The sequence below is a fragment of the Octodon degus genome, unplaced genomic scaffold (assembly GCF_000260255.1).
Source record: "Octodon degus isolate 3935 unplaced genomic scaffold, OctDeg1.0 scaffold00137, whole genome shotgun sequence".
NCBI lineage: Eukaryota > Metazoa > Chordata > Mammalia > Rodentia > Octodontidae > Octodon > Octodon degus.
This window is the reverse complement of record NW_004524713.1, coordinates 5,916,802-5,942,042: the sequence shown is the minus strand read 5'-3', so window position 1 is coordinate 5,942,042 and position 25,241 is coordinate 5,916,802. Positions and strand designations below refer to the sequence as shown.

The 25,241-nt window shown below is 39.0% G+C and overlaps 1 protein-coding gene and 1 pseudogene across 1 annotated transcript in view; one reads left to right on the top strand and one right to left on the bottom strand.

Annotated features, from left to right (window-relative positions):
- The window catches only part of LOC101572206 (complement C5-like), a 50,781-nt gene that overhangs the window by 13,792 nt on the left and 11,748 nt on the right, over positions 1-25,241 (top strand). Inside the window, exons 5-15 of the mRNA XM_023701566.1 lie at positions 390-481; positions 4,262-4,344; positions 8,116-8,206; positions 10,267-10,381; positions 12,250-12,376; positions 14,873-14,988; positions 16,741-16,926; positions 18,537-18,740; positions 20,726-20,935; positions 21,627-21,756; positions 23,401-23,463. Of these exons, the coding sequence (XP_023557334.1) occupies positions 390-481; positions 4,262-4,344; positions 8,116-8,206; positions 10,267-10,381; positions 12,250-12,376; positions 14,873-14,988; positions 16,741-16,926; positions 18,537-18,740; positions 20,726-20,935; positions 21,627-21,756; positions 23,401-23,463 (1,417 nt within the window). The remainder of the gene's footprint in view (positions 1-389; positions 482-4,261; positions 4,345-8,115; positions 8,207-10,266; positions 10,382-12,249; positions 12,377-14,872; positions 14,989-16,740; positions 16,927-18,536; positions 18,741-20,725; positions 20,936-21,626; positions 21,757-23,400; positions 23,464-25,241) is intronic.
- On the bottom strand, positions 6,472-6,990 carry LOC105743584 (annotated as a pseudogene).

The window sequence follows — 25,241 nt, the reverse complement described above, 5'->3', positions numbered from 1 at the left end:
TGGCAGTCCAACGATTATAGGTACTTGAATTCAGCAGAATAACCCAATATAGACCAATAGTCCATAATAGTAGTGCATTATCAGCACATCTGGCAATTGTCAGAAGTTACTATGAAGATAACAATATGTAAGGTATTAATTAACTGTCCTACTAACCTATTTCAAAACTATTTCATTGCTATTTTATCTTTTTTTGCATTAAAATTAAAAAAATAAAATAAGATGCAGCAGGAGGGGGCCTGCCTGACCACTCCCATCCTCTTGGACTTCCCGGCCTCCAGAGGTGTGCATCAAAATAAACTTCTGTTCTTTGTGAGTTACCCACACTCAATATTCTTTTATAGCAACAGAAAATGAACTAAGACAATGGCAATTTTTTTTATTCAAAGGATCCTGAAGGATCAGAAGTTGACGTAGTAGAAGAAAATGATTATTCTGGAATTATCTCTTTTCCTGACTTCAAGATTCTACCTAACCCTAAGTATGTATAAATATTTGTTAATAAAGGGTTTATTTATTTATTCATTTATTTATTAAATAAGTATATCTAAAGCTTTTCCTTGTGCAGCAGATAAACTGTCAATGGGGTCATGTAGGGTTAATAAAGTTGTTACAAATGTAGACGTTACAAATATAGATGTGTGAAATGTTTTCTACAGATAGTGAGAAGATAGGCTCAACTGCTGGCATAAAAACAAACTTCCCTGCCCAGCACCTTAGTAACCCCAGCTACTTGGGCTGAAGCAGGAGATCACTTGAGCCCAGCAATTTTGGTCCAGCTTAGGTGACAAACTGCCCCCTCTGCAGCTAAAATAGAAAGGGGAGGTGAGAAAGCAAAATATATCCTCAGACTTCTCCTCCATTCTCTTTTATATAGAGAGATAAAAGTTGGAAAGAGGAAAAAGGTGTTCCCAATCAGTCTTGCTCTTTTTTCTCATTAACATCAACAATTCCTGCCTCTGATGGAATAGGCCCTCCCCTCTCCTCCCTCTCCTCTTTTTTCTCTTTTTCTTCCTCCTTCCTCTCCCCCTTCTTTCCCCCTCTCCCTTTCCATCTCCCTCTCCTTCTCTTTCTCCTTCTGTTCAGCCTCACGTGCAAGCATTTTTTAAATAATATATTTAGTACAGGGGCTACAGGATCTACAGGGTCTCACTACACAGATCCTCCTCATAGTGATCCACCTCTTCCAGCCTCCCAAGAGCTGGGATTATAGGTTTGCGCCACCACAAGGTCTCAACTGCCGTTTTAGCACGCCCTGGGGGGGCGGGGGCATGGGGGTGGCATAACACACCAGGGATCAAACCTGGCCCCTGTGCTCTGCCTAAGCAGGCGCTTTAGTTCACTGAGCTATTTGGCTGGCCCAAGCATTTTAAGAACATGTTTAAACATGGTTCTATGCAGCGCAGGTTTATGAGTAAATTCCTGGTACCTACAAATCACAATAGGAGAGGTGCAAAATGAAAGAAAGAATCACGATCCCTCTTTTCAAGAATTTAGAGCATGATCAATAAGTCAGAGCACTTAAAAGTGGCTACTAGAGCTGGGGAGATGGCTCAGTAGAATAAGCACTTCCCTGGCAAGTGCAAGAGCCTGAGTTCAATTCCCAGTTCCACAAAAAAAAAAAAAAAAATGGCTACAATATATTTTTAACACAAAATCTCTTTTTATGGTCATTGTTCTCTGCCCTGTAGGGAGGAGCTTTCAGTTAGCTCATTGTACTAGTATTTTATTTTTCTAAAACTGTGGATTGGAATTGGGAAATTTAAATATTTGGACAATTGAAGAATTGTCTATTTTCGTGAAAATTCCACAAACTTGACAGTATAGAGTTGAACCTATTTATTACTCTCTTCATTTATCTTATACATCTGTCTTCCTCTCTGCTTAGAACCTGCTCACCTGGCTCCTCTCATCTTTCTATTATTGTTATTGTTATTATTACTTTCTTTTTTATGTATTTTAGTACAGGCACTATAGGTTCTCACTACACAGATTGGACTCATAGTGATCCTCCTGTTTTCAGCCTCCCAAGGGCTGGGATTATGGGTGGGAGCCATCAGGCCCAGTCTCAGTTGCCTTCTCAGCACACCCCAGGGGTGGGCCAGCATGGCACTCCAGGGATCGAATCCCAGTCCCTGCGCCTGTCTAAGCGGGGGCTTTAGTCTGCTGAGCTATTTGGCTGGCTCTGTCTTATCTTTTTCTTTTTTTTTTTTTGTCTCATCTTTTTTTTTTAATGTATTTTTTTAAGAGAATAAAAATAGTAAAAAAAAAAAAAAATTAGAAGTGATACAGAATTTCACTAAACAAAATGATAGGAACTCAATAATGGTTGTTAGGGCTGGCCAGACAGTTCAGGGGACTAAAGCACCTGTTTAGGCAGAGCGCAGTGGCCAGGCTTCAATCCTCGGCATGCCATGCCGGCCCTGCCCCTGGGGTGTGCTGAGACCGTGATTGAGGCTGCGCATGGTGGTGTGTGCCTGTAATCCCAATACTTGGGAGGCTGAAAAGAGGAGGCTCACTATGTGTCTGATCTGTGTAGTGAGACATTGTAGACTCTGTACCAAATACATAAAGATAAATAAATAAATAAAGTAAACAACGCTTGTTAAATTTCATTCTGTTGTCTTCAAATTAGTTGTTTGGATTACCAGGTATAAGCATGCAAAATGGGTCAAAAAATCAAAAAGGAGAGAAAAACAATTAAGCACCCACTTCTCCTTGCAATGGACCAGCAGGAATCAGCAGGACGGTTACCTAAGCTACCTCCTCTCATCTTCACAACATGGGAAATGCTGCCCTTGCAGAAAGGCTCTTCCTGAGCGAGTTGGAAAGTGGCTTTCACTTTCTTCTCCCTCCATCTCTTTATTTTGAGTCTTTTCTCTGTGACACCTTGATGTTGCAATTACTTATTTACTGATATGCTTGCATTTTTCTTCCCCCCTAACTTATAAACTCCTGAGGGCCAGGGCCTTTGTCTGTGTTCTCATTTTTATTTCTCGTTCCCTTGACATAATGCATATTTGGTGAGTGCTGTTTGAAATAACGATGATGACGATAGCAATGTTGGCATAACCACAGCAGAGAGATTAAATTAATTATTGGTCCACTAATATAAGTTATTTCAAGAAGAGTATATTAAATTTCCAAATTAATATGTTAGGGATTTATGAGGGAAAGGAAAACACCGTTGGACGGGGCAGGGGGGGTGACCTACCTAACATACGAATAATGTGAATAATTCAATATCATTCATTGACTGGAAAATCAGACTTTTAAGATCAGTGTTATATTTCTCATTTCCCAAAAGTCACTCACTTCAATGCAAACTGCTGGTCAAAGGAAAATTAAAAATTTGAACTCACACGGAGCATTAACTGTGAAGATCCCAGTTCCTCCACCTCATATTCTAGCTTCAGTTCTCAGTTGCACATGACAGCATATTTGTTTTTTTGGTTTTTCTTTTTTTTGTTGTTGTTGTTGTTTTTTCATTTTGTTTTGTTTTGTTTCGGTTGTTTTTCTTTTTTGGTATTTAGTACAGGGTCTACAGGGTCTCACTACACAGATAGGACTCGTAGTGATCCTCCTGTTTTCAGCCTCTCAAGTGCTGGGATTACAGGAGCGCGCCACCACGCACAGTGCGCCCTGGGGGCAGGGCCAGCATGGCATGCTGGGGATTGAACCCGGGGCCCCTACGCTCAGCCTAAGCAGGCGCTTTAGTCCACTGAGCTATCTGGCCGGCACAGGAGCATATTTGAATGAAGTTTATTAAACAGATAATTTTCCCTGTATACAAGCCATACTATTTTCTCCAATATAATTTCACTTAGATGGGGGGGTGAAATTTATCATTTACATATCTTGTTTCTAGAGGCATTATTATGCATTTTTCCTGTGTATTGTGGTTGTTAATATTAGCATAATTAAACTCTAGGATTAAGTAAATTCTTTTTTTTTTTCTTTTCAAGGATTAAGTAAATTCTTAAGTTATCAGTTTTTCAAAGGTAATGATTATTTTCAGAAAAATAACAACATATGAAAAACTAAAATCCTGATAATGCTCAATAATTTCAGTTTATTATTTAAAATTTTATCTGAAATAAAATGCTTACTTAGGCTACATATGTGTGTGTTTATATCTAAACACAGTTTAGTAAGTTTAATTCATAAGCTAATAAATTTAAAATAGAAATTTATTAGATTTCCTCTGGTAAATTAAAAATATTTTATGACACCTATAATTTTAAGTACTTTACTTCCACAGATACGGTGTGTGGACAATTAAAGCTAAATATAAGGAGGACTTTTCAACAATTGGAACCACCGACTTTAAAATCAAAGAATATGGTAATTCCTGACAATTATATGCTCCTATTAGAAGTTATTGTTGGCAGTAATTCTTTTCATGAATGTATCTCGTGCAGATCAGTTCCACGTGAAAAGGAGGCAACCTTTTGAAATGGCAGGAAGTTTTGACTGAAGCGGGGAGAGGGAGGGTGGTTGCAGTTTGAGTGCCTACATTCTACGGCCACTCTGCCCACGCCAACCTTCAGCAAGTGACCAACACACGGGTTTGTGTTCCTTGTCACACAGCTGGAAAAGGTCTAGTCCCTTGAGGAGCCAGGCTGATTAAGGTCCTCTCCAGAATTATAGTTTGGGAGAAATAATGAGACACGAAGCTTGTGAATCTAGTGAGACAAATATGATTCACTCAAATTTTATAATCAGAAATGGAACAAAGACTTTTGGGTTTCTTTATGTCTAGTCCAGTGCTATGATTTTTTTCTGGGACAGAAATCCCTCATGTTAATTTGAAAATTTAAGATTTGTGTTATCAAATTAATTACATGGACTGATAGTATATAGTTTACAGTAACCATTTGGATGTATTTTATAGTATCTGTGTGCTCTGTTATCAAAGTTACCTTCTGATTGAAGCCTGCTTCTGTGTGTGTGTGTGTGTGTGTGTGTGTGTGTGTGTGTGTATGACACATAGCTGTTAGTTATTAGTCTTGCTACATTGCTTTAGTTTGGCCTTGAATTAGTTAGATATCTCAGACTGGCCTCAGAGTCCAGAGATCCTCTTGCTTCAACCTCCTGATTGAGATCCTCTTGCTTCAACCTCCTGAGTCCTGGGATAACAAGCATGCACCACCACACTGGCTTTCTGCCATTTTTTACATCCCACATATATACTCTACCCAGCCTTCCTTCCTGAGGCTTCTGCTGCTTTCCCTACATTGCAGTCCATCTACCTCATCCCCACAGTTGCCCCCATCCATCATCCCACACTCCCTCCTGGACCACTGCAAAGCCTCCTTGTTGGTGTCTCTGCTGCCAGGTCCTCTTTCTTGTATTAGGCAGAATAACTCTGAAACACAAATATCATCACATTATTTTGAGTTTCAAATGTCCCCAACAGCTCTGATAATGAGAAGTAAAATCTTTATTTTTGAGCTAGTCCCTGCTTCATTCCCCTTCAGCCTTATATTATTATTATTATTATTAATAATAATTATATTCACTCTTCAGCTCACTTGCTTGCAGCACTGGTGGTTTTTTTTTTTTTTTTTTTTAATAAGTGTATTTAGTACAGGGTCTCACTACACAGATTGGACTTGTAGTGATCCTCCTGTTTTCAGCTTCCCAAGCCCTGGGATTACAGGTGCATGCCACCATGCCCAGTCTTATCACCATCTCAGATGGCCACAGGGGCGGGGCTGGCATGGCATGACGTGGATTGAACCCTGGTCTGCGTCTGCCTAAGCAGGCCCTTTAATCCGCTGAGCTATCTGGCCAGCCCCGCACTGGTGGTTTTGCTCATAATGTTTTCTCTGCCTCCAGTGTTTTTCTCTGTATCCTCCCTCAGCCAACTCTTGCTGAGGGCTCATGTCAAAGGCCACTTACTCATAGGACTTCCTTGAACTCTCTTTCCTGGGTAGCCCTTGCTGTGCTTCTTGGTACCCTGCTCATCTCCATAGGTCAGATGTTTATCTGTGCAATCATTTACTTATCACTGTCTTCCCTTCTGATTGTGGACTCATGAGGGACAGAGTTTGTGTCTGCCTTGCTCACTGGTGTAGTCCTACTGCTAGGGACATCATGTGCTGGGGAAAGCACACCTGCTTTTGGTCTTCAGACACATAGAACACAGCCAGAGAAACAAATCACTTTGTTCTTTTACTTCCAGCCTTCACTATTTATTTATAACTCTGAAAAACTGTTTATTAAATTTTGAATCATTATAGAGTATTGGTATCTCTTACTGCAGCCTAGAATCTTAGGATCAGAGGGGTGGTAAAGTGGCAATAGTAAATTTGGGTATCTGGTATCCCAAAAGTACCTGCCATTCAACTCATGATTCTTCAATGGCTGCCAGGTGGATCACCCTCCACTGGAACCATCCCGCTCCACAGCCAAAGCAAGAGCACTGGCAGTGAACTGTAGACACTCCTCCTTGGACCTGCTTTTCCTCTAGGTAGCATCGACGTAGCCATAGCTATATGAGCTCCCAGAACCTCCAATGACAAAGGACTTCCTTACCATCATACCGCCCATGGGAACTGAGTAGACCTGCCCTCCTTCTTGAGGGTCCCAACTTGCAATGATGATTCCTGCCATCAGCTCTTCCCAGTATTGGTAACACATCTCCTTAAACAGGCTGGCTGCTGTGTGTACCAGTGGAGGCTCATTCAACTCAATGCTGTGGAAACAAAGCTGATAAGTGACAGCATCTGCTACTGCCTGGGTGTCAGCGGCTGAACCTGAGCGGCAGCAGAAGATTTGGTCATGAATAGGAGTCAGTTTGCCAGTCACTCGATTGGTGATGTAGGACTCAGTGGTTGTTCTGGGGTCCGCCCCCAGAGCCACGCCCCCGTCAAACTGCACAGCCATGATTGTGATCCCTGTGGAGACTTCCCAGTTTTCCCAATCTGGGGTGATAGCCTCCAGCCCCCAGGCGGGTGCAGGCCCTGCTCCTCCAGCTGTTAGCATACAAGTTCCCAATTTATGTTGGGTTTTGTCTTATAACAGTAGGTCTTGCTCCTATGGTTAAAGGTACCGAATTAACAGTTACTACAGTTTGTTAGTTTCTAAGATGTGCTTGAAGCTATTGTTATTCTTAATTGTACTACTTTAGCTAGGATGTCCTGCCTGTTGTAAGCAGTTGTTTAATCTTGTATAACAACACTGTGACTGTCTGGGGTAATAACCATCACCATAGTCAGTACCACAGGACTAGGGGCTGAGCCAAATGGATACCAACATTTTATCTTTAATAAATTGGGAAGGTAAGATCCTGGGATAAACACAAAAACCAAGAATCTCCTACACTTAGAAGACATCCCTGAAGAACAGACATTTCCAAGGGAGGCCTCAGTACTAGTGACAAAGCTATCTACTATAAAAATATACAAGAATCGGCATAGAAAACAAAATAAAATTTTAAAGAATAGAAAATAGCAAGGTAAAAAGGCAAGATGTCCTTTTTAATACCCAATTGTAATCTTTGTTTTCTTTAGTGACAAGGATATGCTGACTTTGAGGTTGGATTTTTTTTTTTTTTTTAAGACAGTGTCTCCCCAGGCAATTTGGATTGGCTTTGTGATCACATTTGTAGTCCCAGGCTGGTCTGGAACTCAAGAGTGACCCTCTTGTCTCAACCTTCCCAGTGCTGGGATTACAGTCATGTGCCACCAGGCCCAATTGGATGGGTTTTATCTACTAGACTAAAGAGGAAAGTGCTAAGTAAACCAGAATTTCTTTCCTCCTATCGATTTGGTGAACACTCACAGAAAAAACACTGTGTTTAAGACATACGAGAAGACTAAAAGGGAAAGAAAAAAATAGAGAATGGCCTTTTTTTGTTTCTAAGAAGAAGAAGGAATAGTAACTGCTATAATAAAAACATAATTCAAGTGCTGGTGGTACCTGAAGGTTGGGCTGGCTCTGTTGAAGTAGAAGGTCTCAGAGATGATGGTGATGAGGGTAGTGATGATGCGGTGGATGTTGGGTTGATGCCACAGCTCGTCCATCTACACCAGATGGATGGCTATTGGCTGTATTTTAAAGGTACTGTCATTTAAATGGTAATATTTTTTCTTTGTTTCTATTTTTCAGTCTTGCCACATTTTTCTATTTCAATAAGACCAGAAAGTAAAGTCATTGGTTACAAGAGCTTTAAGAATTTTAAAATTACTATAAAAGCAAGGTAAGAAAGTTACTTATCTCTGTATTAGCTAGCTGAGTTGAGTACCAACTCTGCTTGTTGGTGGTTGCCCAGAATGACATCTGTGACTTGTTAGCAAGTCTGCCATGACTTTGAGTTGGACCCATTGCGGAGGCATCCACTAATAGCTCAGATGCCTTTTCTGATGGTCCTGGATCCTGATTTTAGTCTTGTTAATTATTCAACATCAAAAAGGGGAAAAGCCCTAAAGATTTAAGCTCTGTGTAAGTATTTAGAATGTGGAGCCAAAATATGAAAGTATGAAACCATCAACTCCTGACTCTTTTTTTAAACAGTACTCAGAAGTGAACTCAGGCCCTTCTCCCTGAGCTACATCCCCAACCTTTTGCCTTTTAATTTTATTTTGAGACAGGGTCTCACCAAACTGTCCAGGCTGGGCTTGAATTTATAATCCTCCTGCCTCAGCCTCCTCAATTGCTTGGATTGCAGGCATACTGCCTCTGTTTCTGGCTTACCTTTAAAAAAAAAAAAAAGCCCTTAATCAGCTAACAAATTCTGCATCACTTTTTTTTTTTTTTTTTTTTTTTTTTTTTTTTTTTTTGTGGAACCGGGGATTGAACTTAGGCCCTCGCGCTTGCCAGGGAAGCACTTATTCCACTATTCCACTGAGCCATCTCCCCAGCCCTTTTTTTTTTTTTTTTTTTTTTTTGTGCATCACTTTTTCAAAACTAACTGCTTTTAAAACAACCATTTATGAAATGAGCCAGGCAGGTCTGTATTCTGGGCCAGGCTGATGTCATCTGGGTTCAACTATGACAATCGGGTGGAAGGTCGTTTGAGGGATGACTGGTGAGGGAAGGTCTTACTCATGTGTCTGTGAATGGCTGGCTGTTGACAGGGTTTCAAAAGAACTGAACCAGGCACTGGGGATGTAGCTCAGCAGCACAGTGCCTGCCTGGCAAGCACAAGGTCCTGAGTTAGATTCTTAGTACCAAAAACAAACAAATAAATAAAAGACTCGACCCAGTGTATATTTTGTCATCCACTTCCATTCCACCCATTCTTTTATTCAGAGAGGGTTACGAGGTCAGCCCAGGTGAAGTGAATTCCTCCTACAACTTCATATGCAAAGAAAAAATGACTAAGTTTGGGAATATACAGAAGGGAAAGCAACTGGCATTAGTCTTGCAAGCAACCTATCACAAAAGTGCAAGGCATTTAAAGATAGGAAACACAATGTAGTTGTTAATAACCAACTTATATAGGTACCTTGGTAGGGGCTTCTCTAAGAACTCTGAACATATTATCACATTAACTCTTTTGCAACTCTATAAGGTAAATAAAATAACTATCTGTATAGCACAAGAACTGAACAAAACCTGAGGCATAGAATTGTTGAATAATCAGCTCAAGCCCACCCAACTATTACGCTGCCTAGCCTGTCTGGTTCCAGCATCCATGCCTCCAACCCTACCTGCTGCTGCTTCTTTTGTAAACATTTACTTTGAAAGTAGAGATTTGCCATTTAGTCTACACCAGCATAAAAGGCTCACTTGAGTGAAACCACTAGAACCTGACTTCTCACAATTTATTTATTCAAACCATTAATAAGGAAAGTTGACTTTTGTTACAGTATTGTTTGCTAGGTAGAAAGTTCATTCTTGCTTTAACTCTAACTGAAAAAGGAACTAGGCGGTTCAGATGTTTTTTGAAAGAACTAATCTCACATAACAGATCGGGAATACTTTTAAAGACACAAAACATAACAGGGTGTAGCTCCCCACTGACATCAAAATCATTGAGAAAGTAGTGTTGGCTGAATCTGCATCCTTTGATCACACCAAGATGAGCACTTTCCTCTTCTACCTACTAATGAAAAAGCCATATTCTAGATTTTTATTGTGATTTTTATGAGGATGAAACATAACAGTGAATGAAAGTATATCAGATGCTTTTATGATGTACAGAGCACCCCCACATAGCAAAGGATTATCCTGTTCGAAAGGTTATCAGTTATATTTTACCTAAATCTTATTATTATGACCATAAGAATGCAACAGTGCTGTCATATTGTTTGCCAGGTATTCTCGCAATCATGTAGTCCCTGAGGCTCAAGTTTTTGTTTCTTTCGGAATAAGAGAAGATATACAAGATGACCGAAAAGAAATGATGCCAAAAGCAAAGCAAAACGTAACGGTAAGGTATTAAGACATGCCTGCTTAGACCTAAAAAGGACATGAGGATGGGAAGTTATTTCCAAACTCTCTAGTCCAGTCCTTCACGCTCTTTAGGTATGAAGCTGAAGGTTAAAATTTCTCTGGCTTCCCATCACTTTTACAGTGAAGGCCACTGTCCTTGGCTTTACTCTCTCTTTCCCACCGATCATGTACTGTTTTCCTATCCTTGCCCCTTCTTCTCAAACTCTTTTCCTCTGTCCCCTCCTTCCTTTTCTTTGCCTAATTCCTTCTTACTCTAAACTTCACCATGCACACCCTTCCCCTCCCCCTCATTCCTCTGAAATGCATTCACTGCCCCAGCCGCTCATCCCTTCAGGCCCCAGGCCTGTCTCCTCACAGCCTATTTCACACTTGCCTGCAGTGGCTCCCCAAGAGAGCTGACTTTACCTCCAAAGGGTCCCTTGGCACTGTCCAGAGGCATCTGGGGTTATCATGCCAAGGGGCATGCTGCTGAGACTCAGCGGGGAGAGGCATGGCTGCTGCTAAACCTCTACAATGTGCAGAGCACCCCCACATAGCCAAGGATTATCCTGTTCCAAATGTCAATAATTCTTGACCTACGTTGTTATAAAATACGTCTAAGGGGAGAAAAGAAAGAATTGCTGTAAGTATCCAAGGGGAGGGAGATGCTTATGAACTCAATTGCTGTAATCATAACATGGTATAAATATGTATTTTGTCAGTTATGCTCAATTAAAAAAGAAAATGCCAATAATTCTAAAGGTGAAAAAAATCCTTCTTTATCCTTATTATAATGATATATTTTAAAATTCTGTGGGTCTTATTTATTTCCCCTATATACCCTGAGACAAAATTATCTTCTTGCCAAGATTAGGTACTTTAGAAATACTAGTGAAGTTATTTGTCTATGGTTAAGGGCTAGTGTTCATGGGAACTGAGCTTAGAGCCCTCCTCCCATTTCTTTATTCAGTGCTTTTCACATTGTGGGTTCATTTCATGTTTGTTTACTTCTGCATGGCCATATGTTTTGCACCATCAACTGTATAGCCCTGCTTTTAAAAAGACAGGCTTATTTATTCAACACAAACTAAAAAGGGTTTGTTTGTTCTGGAATACTGGGGATCAAACCCAGGGTTTTACAAGTGCTAGACAAGTACTGTACCACTGAGCTACATTCCCCGTTAAACGTTTCTCTACAAGGCAAGAGTCCAAGATACACACCAAGATTCAAAGCGACATCGGGGCTGAAGGTGTCAAGAAGTGTAGAGCACGTGGTTATCATGGGGCAGGCCTTGGGGTTGGTCCCCAGCACCAAAAAGAAATAATTAAGCAAGCCAGCTAAATACAACAAAAGTACCTAGCATCAAGATACCAAAATAATTTCAGAATAAAAGATAAAGAAAATTTTTTTTTATTTGTAGGATCAGCCTCACAGTTTTGTATATACTAGGCAAGTGCTCTACTATCCTACCACTGAGGCACACCCCCAGGGAAAGGCTATTTCAATAAGTAAATAACATGATGTCACTTATCCTTTTACTCCCTGTATGTCTTTAGTGTTTAAATTTATAAACAGTGAAGCACAAATTGAATAAAAAAAATAACAAAGTCTTAGTTTAGTCCAAGTACCAGAGACCTGTCAGACCATATAGATGTTCAAAACTCCTCTACACCTATAATTTTATGCAAACAAATTAGAATACAGTATCATGGGCTTCACTGTGGACTTGGGTTACGCTTCACTTGTGCTGCTAGACCAGTCGTCTGACATTGTGTTCAATTTAGATGCTAGTCAAAGCAGATATTGTTAGTTTTTTTCCTTATATGTTCTCTAAAATAATTCTTCCACTTTTCCCTTTTAACAAGTTGAAAAATGGAACAGCTCACGTCACATTTAATTCTGAAATGGCAATTAAAGAACTGTCATATAACAGCTTAGCAGATTTAAATGACAAGTACCTTTATATTGCTGTAACAGTTGTAGAGGTTCCAGGTAAGTGTGTGTGTGTGTGTGTGTGTGTGTGTGTGTTTTGTGGGTCTGTGTGTGTGTCTGTGTGTCTATGTGTCTGTGTATGTATTAAACTCTCTTTTGGGAAATAGTTAGACAGCATATCAAAAGGGTGCATGATTTCTACAGTTCCTTCACATTTTGTTTTCTTCCATAGTTAAATTTTACTTTTTGATAACATTAAAAATTTGTGTTAGAGTAGAGCTCTGCCACTGTGTAGTCACGGAGCAGGCCACAGGTTCCCTAGTGTCTGAACTGCAAAAATGGGACAACACTGCCCAGTTTATCTCCTAAATGTTTCTGCGGCCAACGACCTTGATCATCTGTCATTCTAGGGCTCTCATTTGGAGGGGACCAAACTCAAAATGAAATTATGTATGTAAAACTGTTTGATCTAGCACTGTGCAAATGCAAGCCATTATTATCAGTGTTTGGGTCTCCTTCTTTGTGCAAGGGTGCTCCTTAAAACCCTTTTTAGATATGAAATCCAGAAATTGTATCTAAAATTACAAGAGATAATATTTTTCTATAATGAATACAATAAAAATAGCATATGTCATAGGGCTAAGGTGAAGGTTGGCAAAATACTTAAATAGTACCTACCCCCAGGCATGGTGGCACATGCCGGTAATGTCACCTGCCCAGGAGGCTAGGTCAGGTAGAGCACTTTACCTAACATGCACAAGCCCTAGTGCAATCTCAAATTCTGGGGGAAGCAAGCAAACAAACAAACAAATAACTGTCCCCTACTCAGTGTCATTTATGTCTTAGACCTTCTTTTGCTTCCTCTTCTGACTACTTATCCCTCCTCTGTCTTCTCTGTTTTGTAAGTGTCCACCTACTGCTTCCTTAGCACTCCTTACTTCTTGTCTAGAGCTCTGAAGCCTCCTCCAATGGTTTCAGTTGTCCGTTACTATGGCAAGTCAGACCAAAATTATCTTATTTCTAAGTTCTTGACTATATCATTCATTCTTTCAGGTTTATATTGAACATCCAACTAACCTTGCATAAATAATTCAATTACATTGAGCTCCTTTGGGTGCATGTGTGTGCGCGCGCGCGCGCGTGTGTGTGTGTGTGCGCGTGTGCATAAGAGTTAGATTCCCAAGAATGATTTCTAAGGCCTCTTTTAATTTTCTTCTTCCATGACAGGTGAATTGAGCTATTATTCACGTATTGAACACTTGCATATAGCAGATTGCCGATAGTCTTTAGAGTGTTGCCGTAGCTATTATTTTTAATGTTATCTTAATATTTCATTTTTACTTTTGTTGTTCTGAAATTTCAAATACCATAAGCTCGGTTTAAACAATATTTTTGAGACACTTGAAGATTATTGCTGAATACACAGGCTTACAAATATGAATGATAAAATTATGGGAAAAAACAAATATGAATGATATATAATCCCAGCACTAATGTGGTTTATAATCTAACACCTAATGTAAGAGCATAAAGAACTGATTTACAGATAGCTCAGTGGATTAAAGTGCCTGCTTAGGCAGATGCAGGGACCAGGGTTCAATCCCTGGCCTACCTTACCGGCCCCGCCCCTAAGGCATACTGAGATGGCGCCTGCGACTGGGTATGGTGGCCCACACCTGTAATCCCAGCTCTTGGGAGGCTGAAAACAGGAAAGATCACTATGCGTCTGATCTATGTAGTGAGAACCTATAGACCGTGTACTAAATACATTAAAAAAAAAAAAAAAAGACAGTTACAAGAAAGTATTCTGTGTGCGCTCCAGTTGATGAACTTAATGTTACCTTACTGAGCTTCTGAAGAATACAGCGTCAGGTTTGTCATGAACTTGGTCAGTCCTAGCGGATGTAGGGTTTGAAGGCAGGCATGGTGCATAGATTGAAGCAGGGCTGCCTCCAAGGCCAAAAGGAAGGAACATGAGGCTGGTCTTTAAGAACGGCAGATCCGTCAGTTTTGCTGCAGTATAAGATATGTGTAGGGAGTGTTGGGGATGTAATGCTGGGGAGGAGTTTGAGGCTATGCAAACTTCCTCTGTTATTCTTAATGTATTACTTAATTTTTAACCATTGGATAGCAATACTGTGGTTTCTCCAGGGGGCCCTTAGGGTTCTTTCTATATCAGGCTTTTTTTCTAATTCTTTTCGATTTTTCTCTACATCTCTGTGTTCTAATGGTGAACTCTTGAAAGCTCTGTCTCTGCCTACCTGTCTCCTCTTCTTTCTCTCTTGAATGTATTCAACTGAAACTCAGGCCTCTGTTGTAAAGTGACCCTCTCAACTTCTGCAAGGGCATCTCTACACAGAGACTCTGGAAACCCCTCAAGTCCAAACTCCTCCGCACACCCCCGTACCCACCAAGAACCACCTTTCCCTGTTGGAAAGGGCTAAGTGCAGGAGGGTGATTGCACGAAGGAGCTCACGGCACACAGTGACAGCATAGGCAACCTTCAGATCGTTAGACTTCTGAAAAGCGCTAACATGATGCTTGCTGTTTCCTTAGGTGGATTTTCCGAGAAGGCAGAAGTACGTGGCATCAGATACATCCTCTCCCTCTACACGTTGAATTTGCTCGCTACTCCTCTTTTTCTGAAACCTGAGATTCCAATTTCCATCAAGGTAGGTGGGGCCGGGGTGAACCCTGGCTATTCACCTGGCTATACCTTCATCCTTTTCTATGTATGGAAAACATGGTGGTGGTAAATGGGAGAAGGGTGCCAGAGAGGCACAGGACAGAGGAAATTCTCCTTCAGAGGCAGGGAGGCATGGAAATGACAGGCCAGCTGCAACCTTGGGAGAGATTTCCACCTTGAGGGCACGTGCTGGTTTTAAGTAAGATAGCTTTGTGTTAGGCGTTCCTTGAAGACATGTTAATGTATTACATTATGTGTAAACAAAAGCCCTTAAACCAATAATATGAAAACTACAACATTTAAAATATTTTCATGGAAAGTTCTTAGAAAGGCTTAAGCTAGAGCTATGACTTTAAAAATAGGTCCTTTTTTCTCACCATTTTCAAAACCTCTACGGTGCTTCTCTGTGTAGATACATGTCTACATTTTCTGATTTGTCTCTGTAGAATTCTGGCCTCATATGTTTCAGTTTTGCTTTCTGTCTTTTCCTTTTTGGCTTTCTCTGTCTCTGACTCTTTTTTTGGTCATTTTCCCTCTTCTTTTCCTTTCTTAAATGTTGATCATATCAATTAAAATGTTCCTTTAATTTTATATCTATTATTTTAAATATTGTATTATAAACCATTACATATTAGAAAACTTACAAAATGGCTATTTCTGTTTTTTTGCTCTTAACATTTGAAAGCCTAAAACATATTTTTTGAAAAATGTATTATTTTAAAAAATGAGTATGTAGTTAACTTTGTATTTTCTGGTTGCTGTATCCACGGTTTCTGCTACTCATGGATTGAATATGTAGATAATTTTTTCTTGTCATTGTCCCTAAGCAACACAGTATAACAAACATTCATATAACATTTATATTGTATCAGGTGTAAGTAATCTAGAGGAGAGGGAGAATACGAGTAGGTCATGCTCAAATGCTATGTAATTCTCTAAAAGGGACCCTTGCTTTGCAGTTTTACCTAAGGGATATGATCGTTAAATTCTGCCCTTGTGGTGTGTATTAGAGCCAATCCCATGGATTTCTAGGGATGACTGTAATTAAAGTTTGTAATTGATTACTTACAGTGTTGCTGGCTTATTGGAAAAAACATTTACCATGCCTCAAGCAAGCTTGGAATTTACATGTAGTTTCTTACATATTTATATTATATTATATCATATCATATTATATTGTAGGTAATATATATTATGTGTATTCTATATATCACATATACTATTTATATACAATGTATAGTCATATATTTTATAAAATACATATAGTGGCATAAAATATATATAGAACTAATTTAAACATCATATATTTTATATCACATATAAAAATAATTTATTTGAGGAATTTATGCATCATATATTATTATATGTATGTACTGTGGTAGAAGTCAAGAAAGAAAATGTATCCATTTAATGTTTCCCAGATCCAAAAGAATCATCCCCAATTGCTTCATCTTTTCCTTTATCCCACTCTCATCCAATTAAAGAAATACATAAATTCATAAATTAGATAGTAGACAATCTTGTCACATTTATTTGGTTGATAGAATATTTACATTCTGAGTTAGGTTGATCAGGGAATTAAGTTCAAGAATAATTAAATAAAATGGAACCCTTCTATGACTTGAGAACTCAGTTCACATTACTGAATTAAACATAAGTAATTTATATTTTGAGAGAGGAAAGGAAAATGAAAGATGTGATGAGCTGTTGAAATGGATTTGCATTGTTCTGTAAACAGGTACAAGTTAAGGGTTCACTGGACCAGCCGGTAGGAGGGGTCCCAGTCACCATGAATGCACGAACAGTCAATGTAAGCCAGGAGACATCTGACTTGCCACCAAAGAGAGTATTAACAAGTTTCACCAATGGAGTGGCTCCATTTCTGGTTTCTGTGCCATCTGGAGTGACAGTGCTGGAATTTTCGGTGAGCTAAATTCTCCTGCTATAGTTCTAAGATGGTGTGTACTTTTTTTTTTTTTTCCTGTACTGGTAATTGAAACCAGTGTTTTTCACTGAGCTACATCCTTATGCCTTTTCAGAAATGTTGAGACAGTGTCTGTCCAGGTGAGCTCAAACTTGTAAGCCTTCTGCACCAGCCCCAGAGTGCTGGGATGACCAGTATGCACTGCCATGCCCAGCTTGATATGTACTTTCTGACTGCATAATTCGGCTAGTGTGCAGAGCAGATGTGGCAGATTTATACAGGAGTCCAATCAGCTTTTCCACAGCGTGCATTAAGGCAAATGAGTACCTGAGACCACCTGCTGATCTGTTGAACAGTCCTTGAGAAAGACTAATCCGTACATTTTTGTTTGAGAATTAACTGTAAATTTTCTCTTACACTGATAAGACTTTATTAGAATCTGGAATATAGATACATATGTAGCAGTGACCATCAACTGTAGTAATATCTCCCTCCCTCACACACTGTTTATCTATTTTTAGGACCACAAAGGGTTCAAATGTGGAAGCATACCTTCCTTAAAGGAAAGTATAAAGCACTCTCCTGTTCAGTCTGATTAATTGTCTTTGTCAGCATATAATTCTCAATCTCAAATGAAACACAAATAAGTTGACAATGCAAGTCAATAGCAGCACCCTGGGGCTGGAGAGATGGCTCAGTGGTCTAAAGCACCTACTTGGAACAAGCTTGGCAAAGCACAGGGACCGCGGTTCGATCCCCCAGCACCACATGCCAGCCAGCCCCGCCCCCTGGTGGGCTGAGCTGGACACACACACACACACACACACACACACACACACACACACTAAATGTTAATGAATAAATAAATAAATAAATAAAAATTAAAAAAAAAATAGCAGCACCCTGTATACATTCACTGTCTTCTCCCCAGCACATACTAAGTACTTAGGCACCATACCAAGAGCCTTACGAAGAACATATTTAATATCTACTTAATCAGGAGTGTGAGCTAGAAAACACTATGTCTGTTGTTTTGTGGCTAAAGAGAGTGATGCTTCTAACATCTCTTTGATGAAGTAACTTATCCAGAATTAATCAGGGTGCCATTGGAAGGCAAAACAATGGACATGTGACAGACTCAGAGCTGGGGACCTTCCTGCTGTCTGGATATAGATATCACAGCCATGTTACCATGTCTGCCACTCTGTATTCATAAGCACTACTCCGTGTCGCCACTTCACAGTGAACTGGGCTAGCACTGCCTCCTCGCCTCTTCCCTTCTCCTGCCCCAACTCCTGTATCACACACCTAAAAAAGAAACTCCCATCTTACCATACTATTTAGGAAGCATGTCAGTATTTCTTGCTGGAGCATCCCCTCTCTTCATTAGACTTTTCACCATGTCCGCAAATTCCATCATTATTTTCCAGGCTTTGTAAAGTTATTTGATACCATAACTGTCAAAAGCAGAGTAATGGAGGGTGGTTTTTTGTTGTTGTTGTCTTTAACATTTGTGAACTTTAGAAATTTATAATGCAAAGATTTAAAGGCTGTGTTTTATAAAAATGCTACTCATGACCTATTTATGTTTTTGAAATTTTCCTTTTCAGGTCAAAACTGATGCCCCACACGTTCCGAAAGCAAACCAAGCTAGCAAACATTACCAAGCGATTGCATACTCATCTCCTAGCCAAAGTTATCTTTCCATTATTTGGGCTTCAAACTCTCAGGCTGTGCGTTTGGGAGAATTTCTGAGGATTATTTTCAGTGTTCAAAGTCCATATATTCACAACATAACTCATTATAATTATCTTGTAAGTACAGTAATGATACATTTACATCTTTTACCCAACCTGGAATTCCCTCTCTCTCTCTTATAGAGAAGAATTAGAACACTCTGACATTTCCATTTACAAAAATGTTTTTAAGATCATCTAATTTGAATCCCAGCTTTTCAAAAACCCTTGATAATAGGGCATGATTTTTATAACCATTTCACAAATGAGGAAAAAGAGCAACAGAGAAGTTGTAAGACTTATCTAGTTCAGATTTTTTTTTTATATGAACTGAGGACCATTAATTCCTGGCCTGGTAACTTTTGATAATATAAAAAAAGTGATTAAATCACACCACCTCTGCCATAGTTCATGGCCAAAGATTATATGGCAGCACCTAGTTGAAAAGTGTGCATTTGACTGGCTGCAATGTGGTACCTAATCCCGCTCTAAAGAACTGTCACACTGTATCTGTTTCATTGCTGTTCAGCAGCACCCTTATTGCATCCCTGCTATTAAACTGGAAGTGGATCAGTCACACCTGTGGTGAAACTAGGAAAGAATAAAAAAAATGTGCAGAGCTTCCTGACAATAGCCAAAGAGGGAAGTGAATTATTCTAATGCCCCAGCCAAAAGAGGATAATGACTTCTTCAATATTTTTGCAGAAGAAAATGAGGGCTGCAGAAATTTTTGTTGTTGTTGTTTGCTATTTTTGGTACCAGGAATCAAACTCAAGACCTTGCACTTTCCAGGCAGGTGCTTGTGCCACTTACCTCAATCCCAAGCCTACAGAAAAATATTGACAGATGACAAAAACTGTTTATATACTATATACCAAAACCACATATGCAGCCCTGCTTGCTGAGAACAATTTAAGGGACCCCTGAAGATGTTTTGGCTTCCTGTCATTTTTGCTTAACCTGAACCTCAACTTAGAATCTAACCCATCGCTTCAAAACTTAACCCCCAAATAAAATGCATTCTACTTACCCATCTATTTTTAATTAAAAGAACAGGAGATTTTAGTAATGGAATATGACTTGAAATACATATAAGTATTAATTTTAGCTCTACAATTTCCTAGACATGTGATTTTGAACTGAATCAGTATGAACTAAAAACAACTTACCACAGCAATATATGTGAACCTATGTTTATAGCAGCACAATTTGTCACAGCTAAATCTTGGAAACAGTCCAAATGCCCATCAACCGAGGAATGGTTTAAAAAGATGTATTTTTATATAATGGAGTACTACTCAGCTGTAGAAAAGATAAACTTGAGGCTTTTATAGGTAAATTGATGCAAGTAGAGACCATACTCATAAGGGAAATAAATCAGATCCACATGTACAAACATCATATTGTCTCACTAGTGTAAGAACCTGAAAGAGTAAATAAAAATGCAATAGATACTGTGAAGGGGAAAGAATCTGTTCAAAAGGAAGTAACAACTGGAGTGAGGAAAAAGACAAAAGAAAGAAAAAAGGGAAGGTAAAAAGATACATCTATATATGTGTGCAGGATGGATTGGATAATTGTACTACTGATTTCTTCTGGTCTACTGAAATGAGCCATTAATGCTTAAATTTTTTATTTTCATTTTTAATTTCTTATGACTTTTAAAAAACCAATTTTGCATGCTTATACCTAATAACCTAAACAACTAATTTGAAGACAACATTATGCAATGTAACAACCATGGTTGAATTCTTATTTTGTTTAGTGAAATTCTATATCATTTCTAATTTTGTTTTTACTATTTTTTCTTTAAAAAAAATCAGTACAAAGTTTAGTTAGTTCCTGAGCCTCTATTTCTTTAATGGAGACAATTATTCCTATGCCACTGTATACTATGAGAATTACAGAAATTAAATAAATGTTAAAGTTCCTGGCACATGCTAGGAATATTCGTACATGGCACCTTATTTGTCTTTAGCATAGTTTTTGCTTCTCTCTCCAAGCTCCTTCGGAAAACACAGTTTTGTTTATTTACTGTTGTTGCTTCCTCGGCTTATTTTTAGATTTTGTCCAAGGGAAAAATTGTACACTTTAGCACACATACGAAAAATCCATATTCACCTTATGAAATTATGTACATCTACTTGACACCTGATATGGTTCCTTCAGCCCGAATCCTGATCTATTACGTCATCCCAGGACAGCAGACAGCAGAAATTATATCTGATTCAGTTGTGTTCAATATTGAAGAAAAATGCTGCAACCAGCTGGAGGTGAGGGACAAATTATGCATCGTAACAATTTCCTCTTAAATGAATGCGACTGTCAGAGCATCTGCCTCTGGACAGTTTTGTCTCATACAAATGTTCTTCTCCTTTTCAAACTTCCTTTAAGATTCTTGTGTTCCCAGATGTAGATGCGTACTATATATCCTCCAGGTCTCTGTGTGTCTCCCTGTTGTTTTGTTGCTGTTGTTTTATGGTGCTAGGGATCAAACCAAGTGATTCGTTAGGCAAGTGCTTGGACCCTGAGCTATACCTCCAGCTCAAACTATGTCTCTTAATGTGGCTACCAGACTCATGGGTGGCACTCACCACAGTTGACAGAACAGCTAAAAATAGTCCAACAAAAAGTCCATCCTTTCCAGCAGTCATGGATGTGGAGCTTTTATTGTTTTTTTTTTTAAATTTTCTCTAAAAATAAAACAAAACAAACAGGAATCCAAAAGTCCACTAGAGAGTTAAATTATGCAGTTCTATAGCCACAATGGGGTGGGATGGTTCAGTGCAGTTTTTCAAAGTATGGCCCCCATGACAGGTTATGGGCAAAGAACTAGGGGAACACGTGCCTGCTTTTCTGTAAGGAACTAGTGTGGTAGTTTATAGGAAAGTACAGCATCTTGTGTTCTGAAAACACGTCAGTCTTTTTTGTTTTGGAAAATTTAGCTTTGCTTTTTCTGGACAGGTGTTTCAAGTTTTCCAGAAGAGTGACCAGGGCTGTGGGATAGGTGGTGGCCTTAACAATGCGGATGTTTTCCATCGAGCTGGACTCCGCCTCATCACCAATGCAAATGTAGATGAGTCCCAAGAAAATGGTAAAATGCACTGCATTTTTATTACTGAAACTTACATTGATAATTTGCTCTCCAGCTCCCATTTTTGTCCCTCTTCCAGAATATTCTCTGTACTGGTCTCAGAATATTCCAGAATATTTTCTATACTGGTCTCAGAATATTCCATAATATTCTCTATACTGGGCTCAGTGTATTCCAGAATATTCTCTATACTGGGCTCAGTGTATTCCAGAATACTGTCTATACTGGTCTCAGAATATTCCGGAATATTCTCCACACTGGTCTTATGACTTTGTGACTCCATGGCACACATTTCATTTGCCTGTAGGACAAGTGTGAGTTCTTCAGCGCAGTGCCTACAGTCTTTCATCACCTTCTTCCTGGCTCTTTCTAACCATTTCTCACCCGGCTGTTCTCTAACTTGTGTTTAAGCTTTGCAGACCCAAGTGTGGTTCTGGAATGGCTCCAGGCTCTTTTACACCTTGGGGGCTTTACTCATGGAAACTGCTTTTCACATTGTTATCCTGGAAAAGCTAGGATAAGAACCATCTCTTCTCTTTGAGATCTTTTCTTCTATGGGCAGAGTACTGTAGGGAAGAGATGTATTTATATATGTAACATTCTATTACATATATGAAATATAACAACTCATTTTTATGCATCCTTATGCCTTTTCTACCCTCAGCACTATGAACTTTTCAACGGCAGAGGTTGAATTTTAGTCACTTTCTTTCTATGCTTTTGAAAATTGTTCATAGTTATACTTGATGCTATGGTATTAATGCTTGTGTATAACACTACCTCAAAGAAAAATAAGAAAAACAGATTAACTTGTTATGGGTCACTCAGAATAGGAACCAGATCAGCCAGGTTGGAATTTGGAAAGCCGTTTATTACTGAGCTCAGGGTCCCCCGTCTGCTCTCCTGCAGGAGAGAATGGAAAAGGCGGCAGCCCAGGAAGCAGGAAGGGGTTTTAAACCCTGGAACCATATTGAGTTTGATAAGCAAATTTATTTTCTGACACAAAATAAGGCTTTCAGAGTGATTGGGACCACAACTCGTAAACTACATTTCCAGGGCTTTTGTTTCAGTTTCTGGTTAATTTTCACCTGAGTACCTGCAGGCAGCCTTGCATAGCCTGGAGGTAACAAGAAGATAAAGCCCATTTAGTTTCCTTTGTCATCTCTGTAAGCTAACTTTGCAGACAGGAATTGGTGAGCATCACAGGAATTTTATCTAGCAAATAGCAAGAAACAGCCACTAGTTACTAAATAACTTAGAACAGTGGTAAGTATACATTTTTACAACAGAAAGCACAAGATTTACATTTATAATCTAAAACGTGAGTTGACTCATTACAAACTGATTGAAATTTTGTTCACTTAAAGGTTCACTCACTCTAAATTAAAGGATCAAAAATGTTACAGAACTCAAAACCATACTCAGATAAGATAAAAGAACCACACTTGGGTCTGCAAATCAAACTAAATTTGCCAGACAATGGCCTCTACTATAACAAGTCATATTAAGATGTGTAGTGGGTAATGCTTAATCTGAAGCAGGGTTTCAATGTGGATATGTTGAATGAATGACTTATGAATGTTTTAAATGTTTGGTTTCATGGAACTACTTTTGGGATTTTTGTCTCTCTCTTTCTCTCACCAGATGAGCCTTGTAAAGAAATTCTCAGACGAAGAAGAAGTCTGAAAGAGAAAATAGAAGAACAAGGTACTCTAAAGGTTTCATGTGATTGTTAAAAGGTTATGACATAGTGTTCAAAGACTATAGAAAATGAGGGCTGGAGAGATAGCTCAGGAGACTAAGCACCTGCTTAGGCAAGCCCAGGCACTGGGTTTCGATTCCTGATCCACATGACGTGCTGGCCCTGCCCCCAGGCACGCTGAACCAGGAATTGAGTCTCAGTGCTGGGGAGGCTAAAAACAGGAGGATCACTGCAAGTCCAAGCTGCATAGTGAGACCCTGTACTAAATACATAAAATTTAAAAAAGTATGGAAAATGAAACAGTATATAATTTTCTCTATGTCAAAGGAAAACTGTGAAAATAAAGATATATGTGGAGATTTAGCTTATCCCTGTCAGAAAGACTGAACCAAATAACAGTCATTCAGTTGCATAACCTTAACCTGAGATAAATAGGACTTGATTATTTCTGCCACTAAAATTCAAAACACGAACTTTTGTTACCAATATTTCTTCTATACAAACATCATCTAGCAATTGAAGTCATATTTTTCCATTTTATTTTGACAAGAGCTTTGATCTGCTTAACTTGGGGTATACCTAAAAAATCTGTATTCTATTTCATATGTTTAACAGTTAATAGCATTTCAGAGTATCCTTTGGAAAATAAACCTAATGGGAATTTTTTTTTTCTGTGGTACCGGGGATTGAACTCAGGACCTTGTGCTTGCCAGGCAAGCATTTATTCTACTGAGCCATCTCCCCAGCCCTTAATGGGAATTATTTGTCATTGATACATTACTGTCTAATGGTAGAAAGATTTTTCTGCAAGTCAGTAATAATCATGCTTACTGTAATATAATAATTTCTTCTATTTACATAAGTATTATAATTCCAACCTTCATTGTCTGTTCGAATGATATGAAAAAAGAGAGGCTGATTAATTTGAGCATTTGTGATGATACCCCTAGTGAAGGTCTACAAACTGTGTCATGGAACATAGATCTAAAAAAGTAGGATTTTCACCTAAAGAAGGAGATTCTTGGATAGCAATGACACGCACTCTCGAATACTTGAAGGCTTCTTGGGTATTCAACTTATTTTACTCAAAGCATGCTGGACTTAAAGTGCTAGTGTCCAAAGTAAGTGTTTAGCTCAGAGGCAGGAAGCCCTTTACCATTTAGTGTGAACTGCAAGGGACTATGTGTTGTGATTACCTTCTCCCTATCCCTAGAGTAGTTCCCAGGAAAGGCTCGTCGGTCAGCTAGTTACGGCTATTGTAGGTGTTGTATGATTTTTTTTAAGTAGCATATTAATTAATTAATTTATTTATTTATTTAATTTTTAAACCAAATTGGTAGAACAGTTTCAATAATTAACACATTGCATACATTCTTCCTACTGGTTAATTGCTGTACAAGATGCAGACATGATATCCTATTTACAAACACAATTACAACAAATCCTTCTATTCATTAAGAGAGTGCAACTATATATCTATCCTAACCACTTTGAATACACAAATACAAAATGGACATTCATCTGTAGCTCCTTTTTGTGTTAAGTTCCATTATTTGAATATTATAGGTGTGTAAACTCAGCAAAATATTCTAAAAGAGTCCAGTGGCCCATAATAGTATTGGGTCTTGCGCTTCACTGGCAATGTCAGAAATTGTTGACCTGAGTCCCCTACAGCTCAACACAACAGCATGGCTTTACTTCTTATATTTCTTTTTATACTTTTCTGCTGGATGGTTAAGACCAAGGTAAAGCAGGACCTATGCAACAAGAGTTGTAGCTTTTG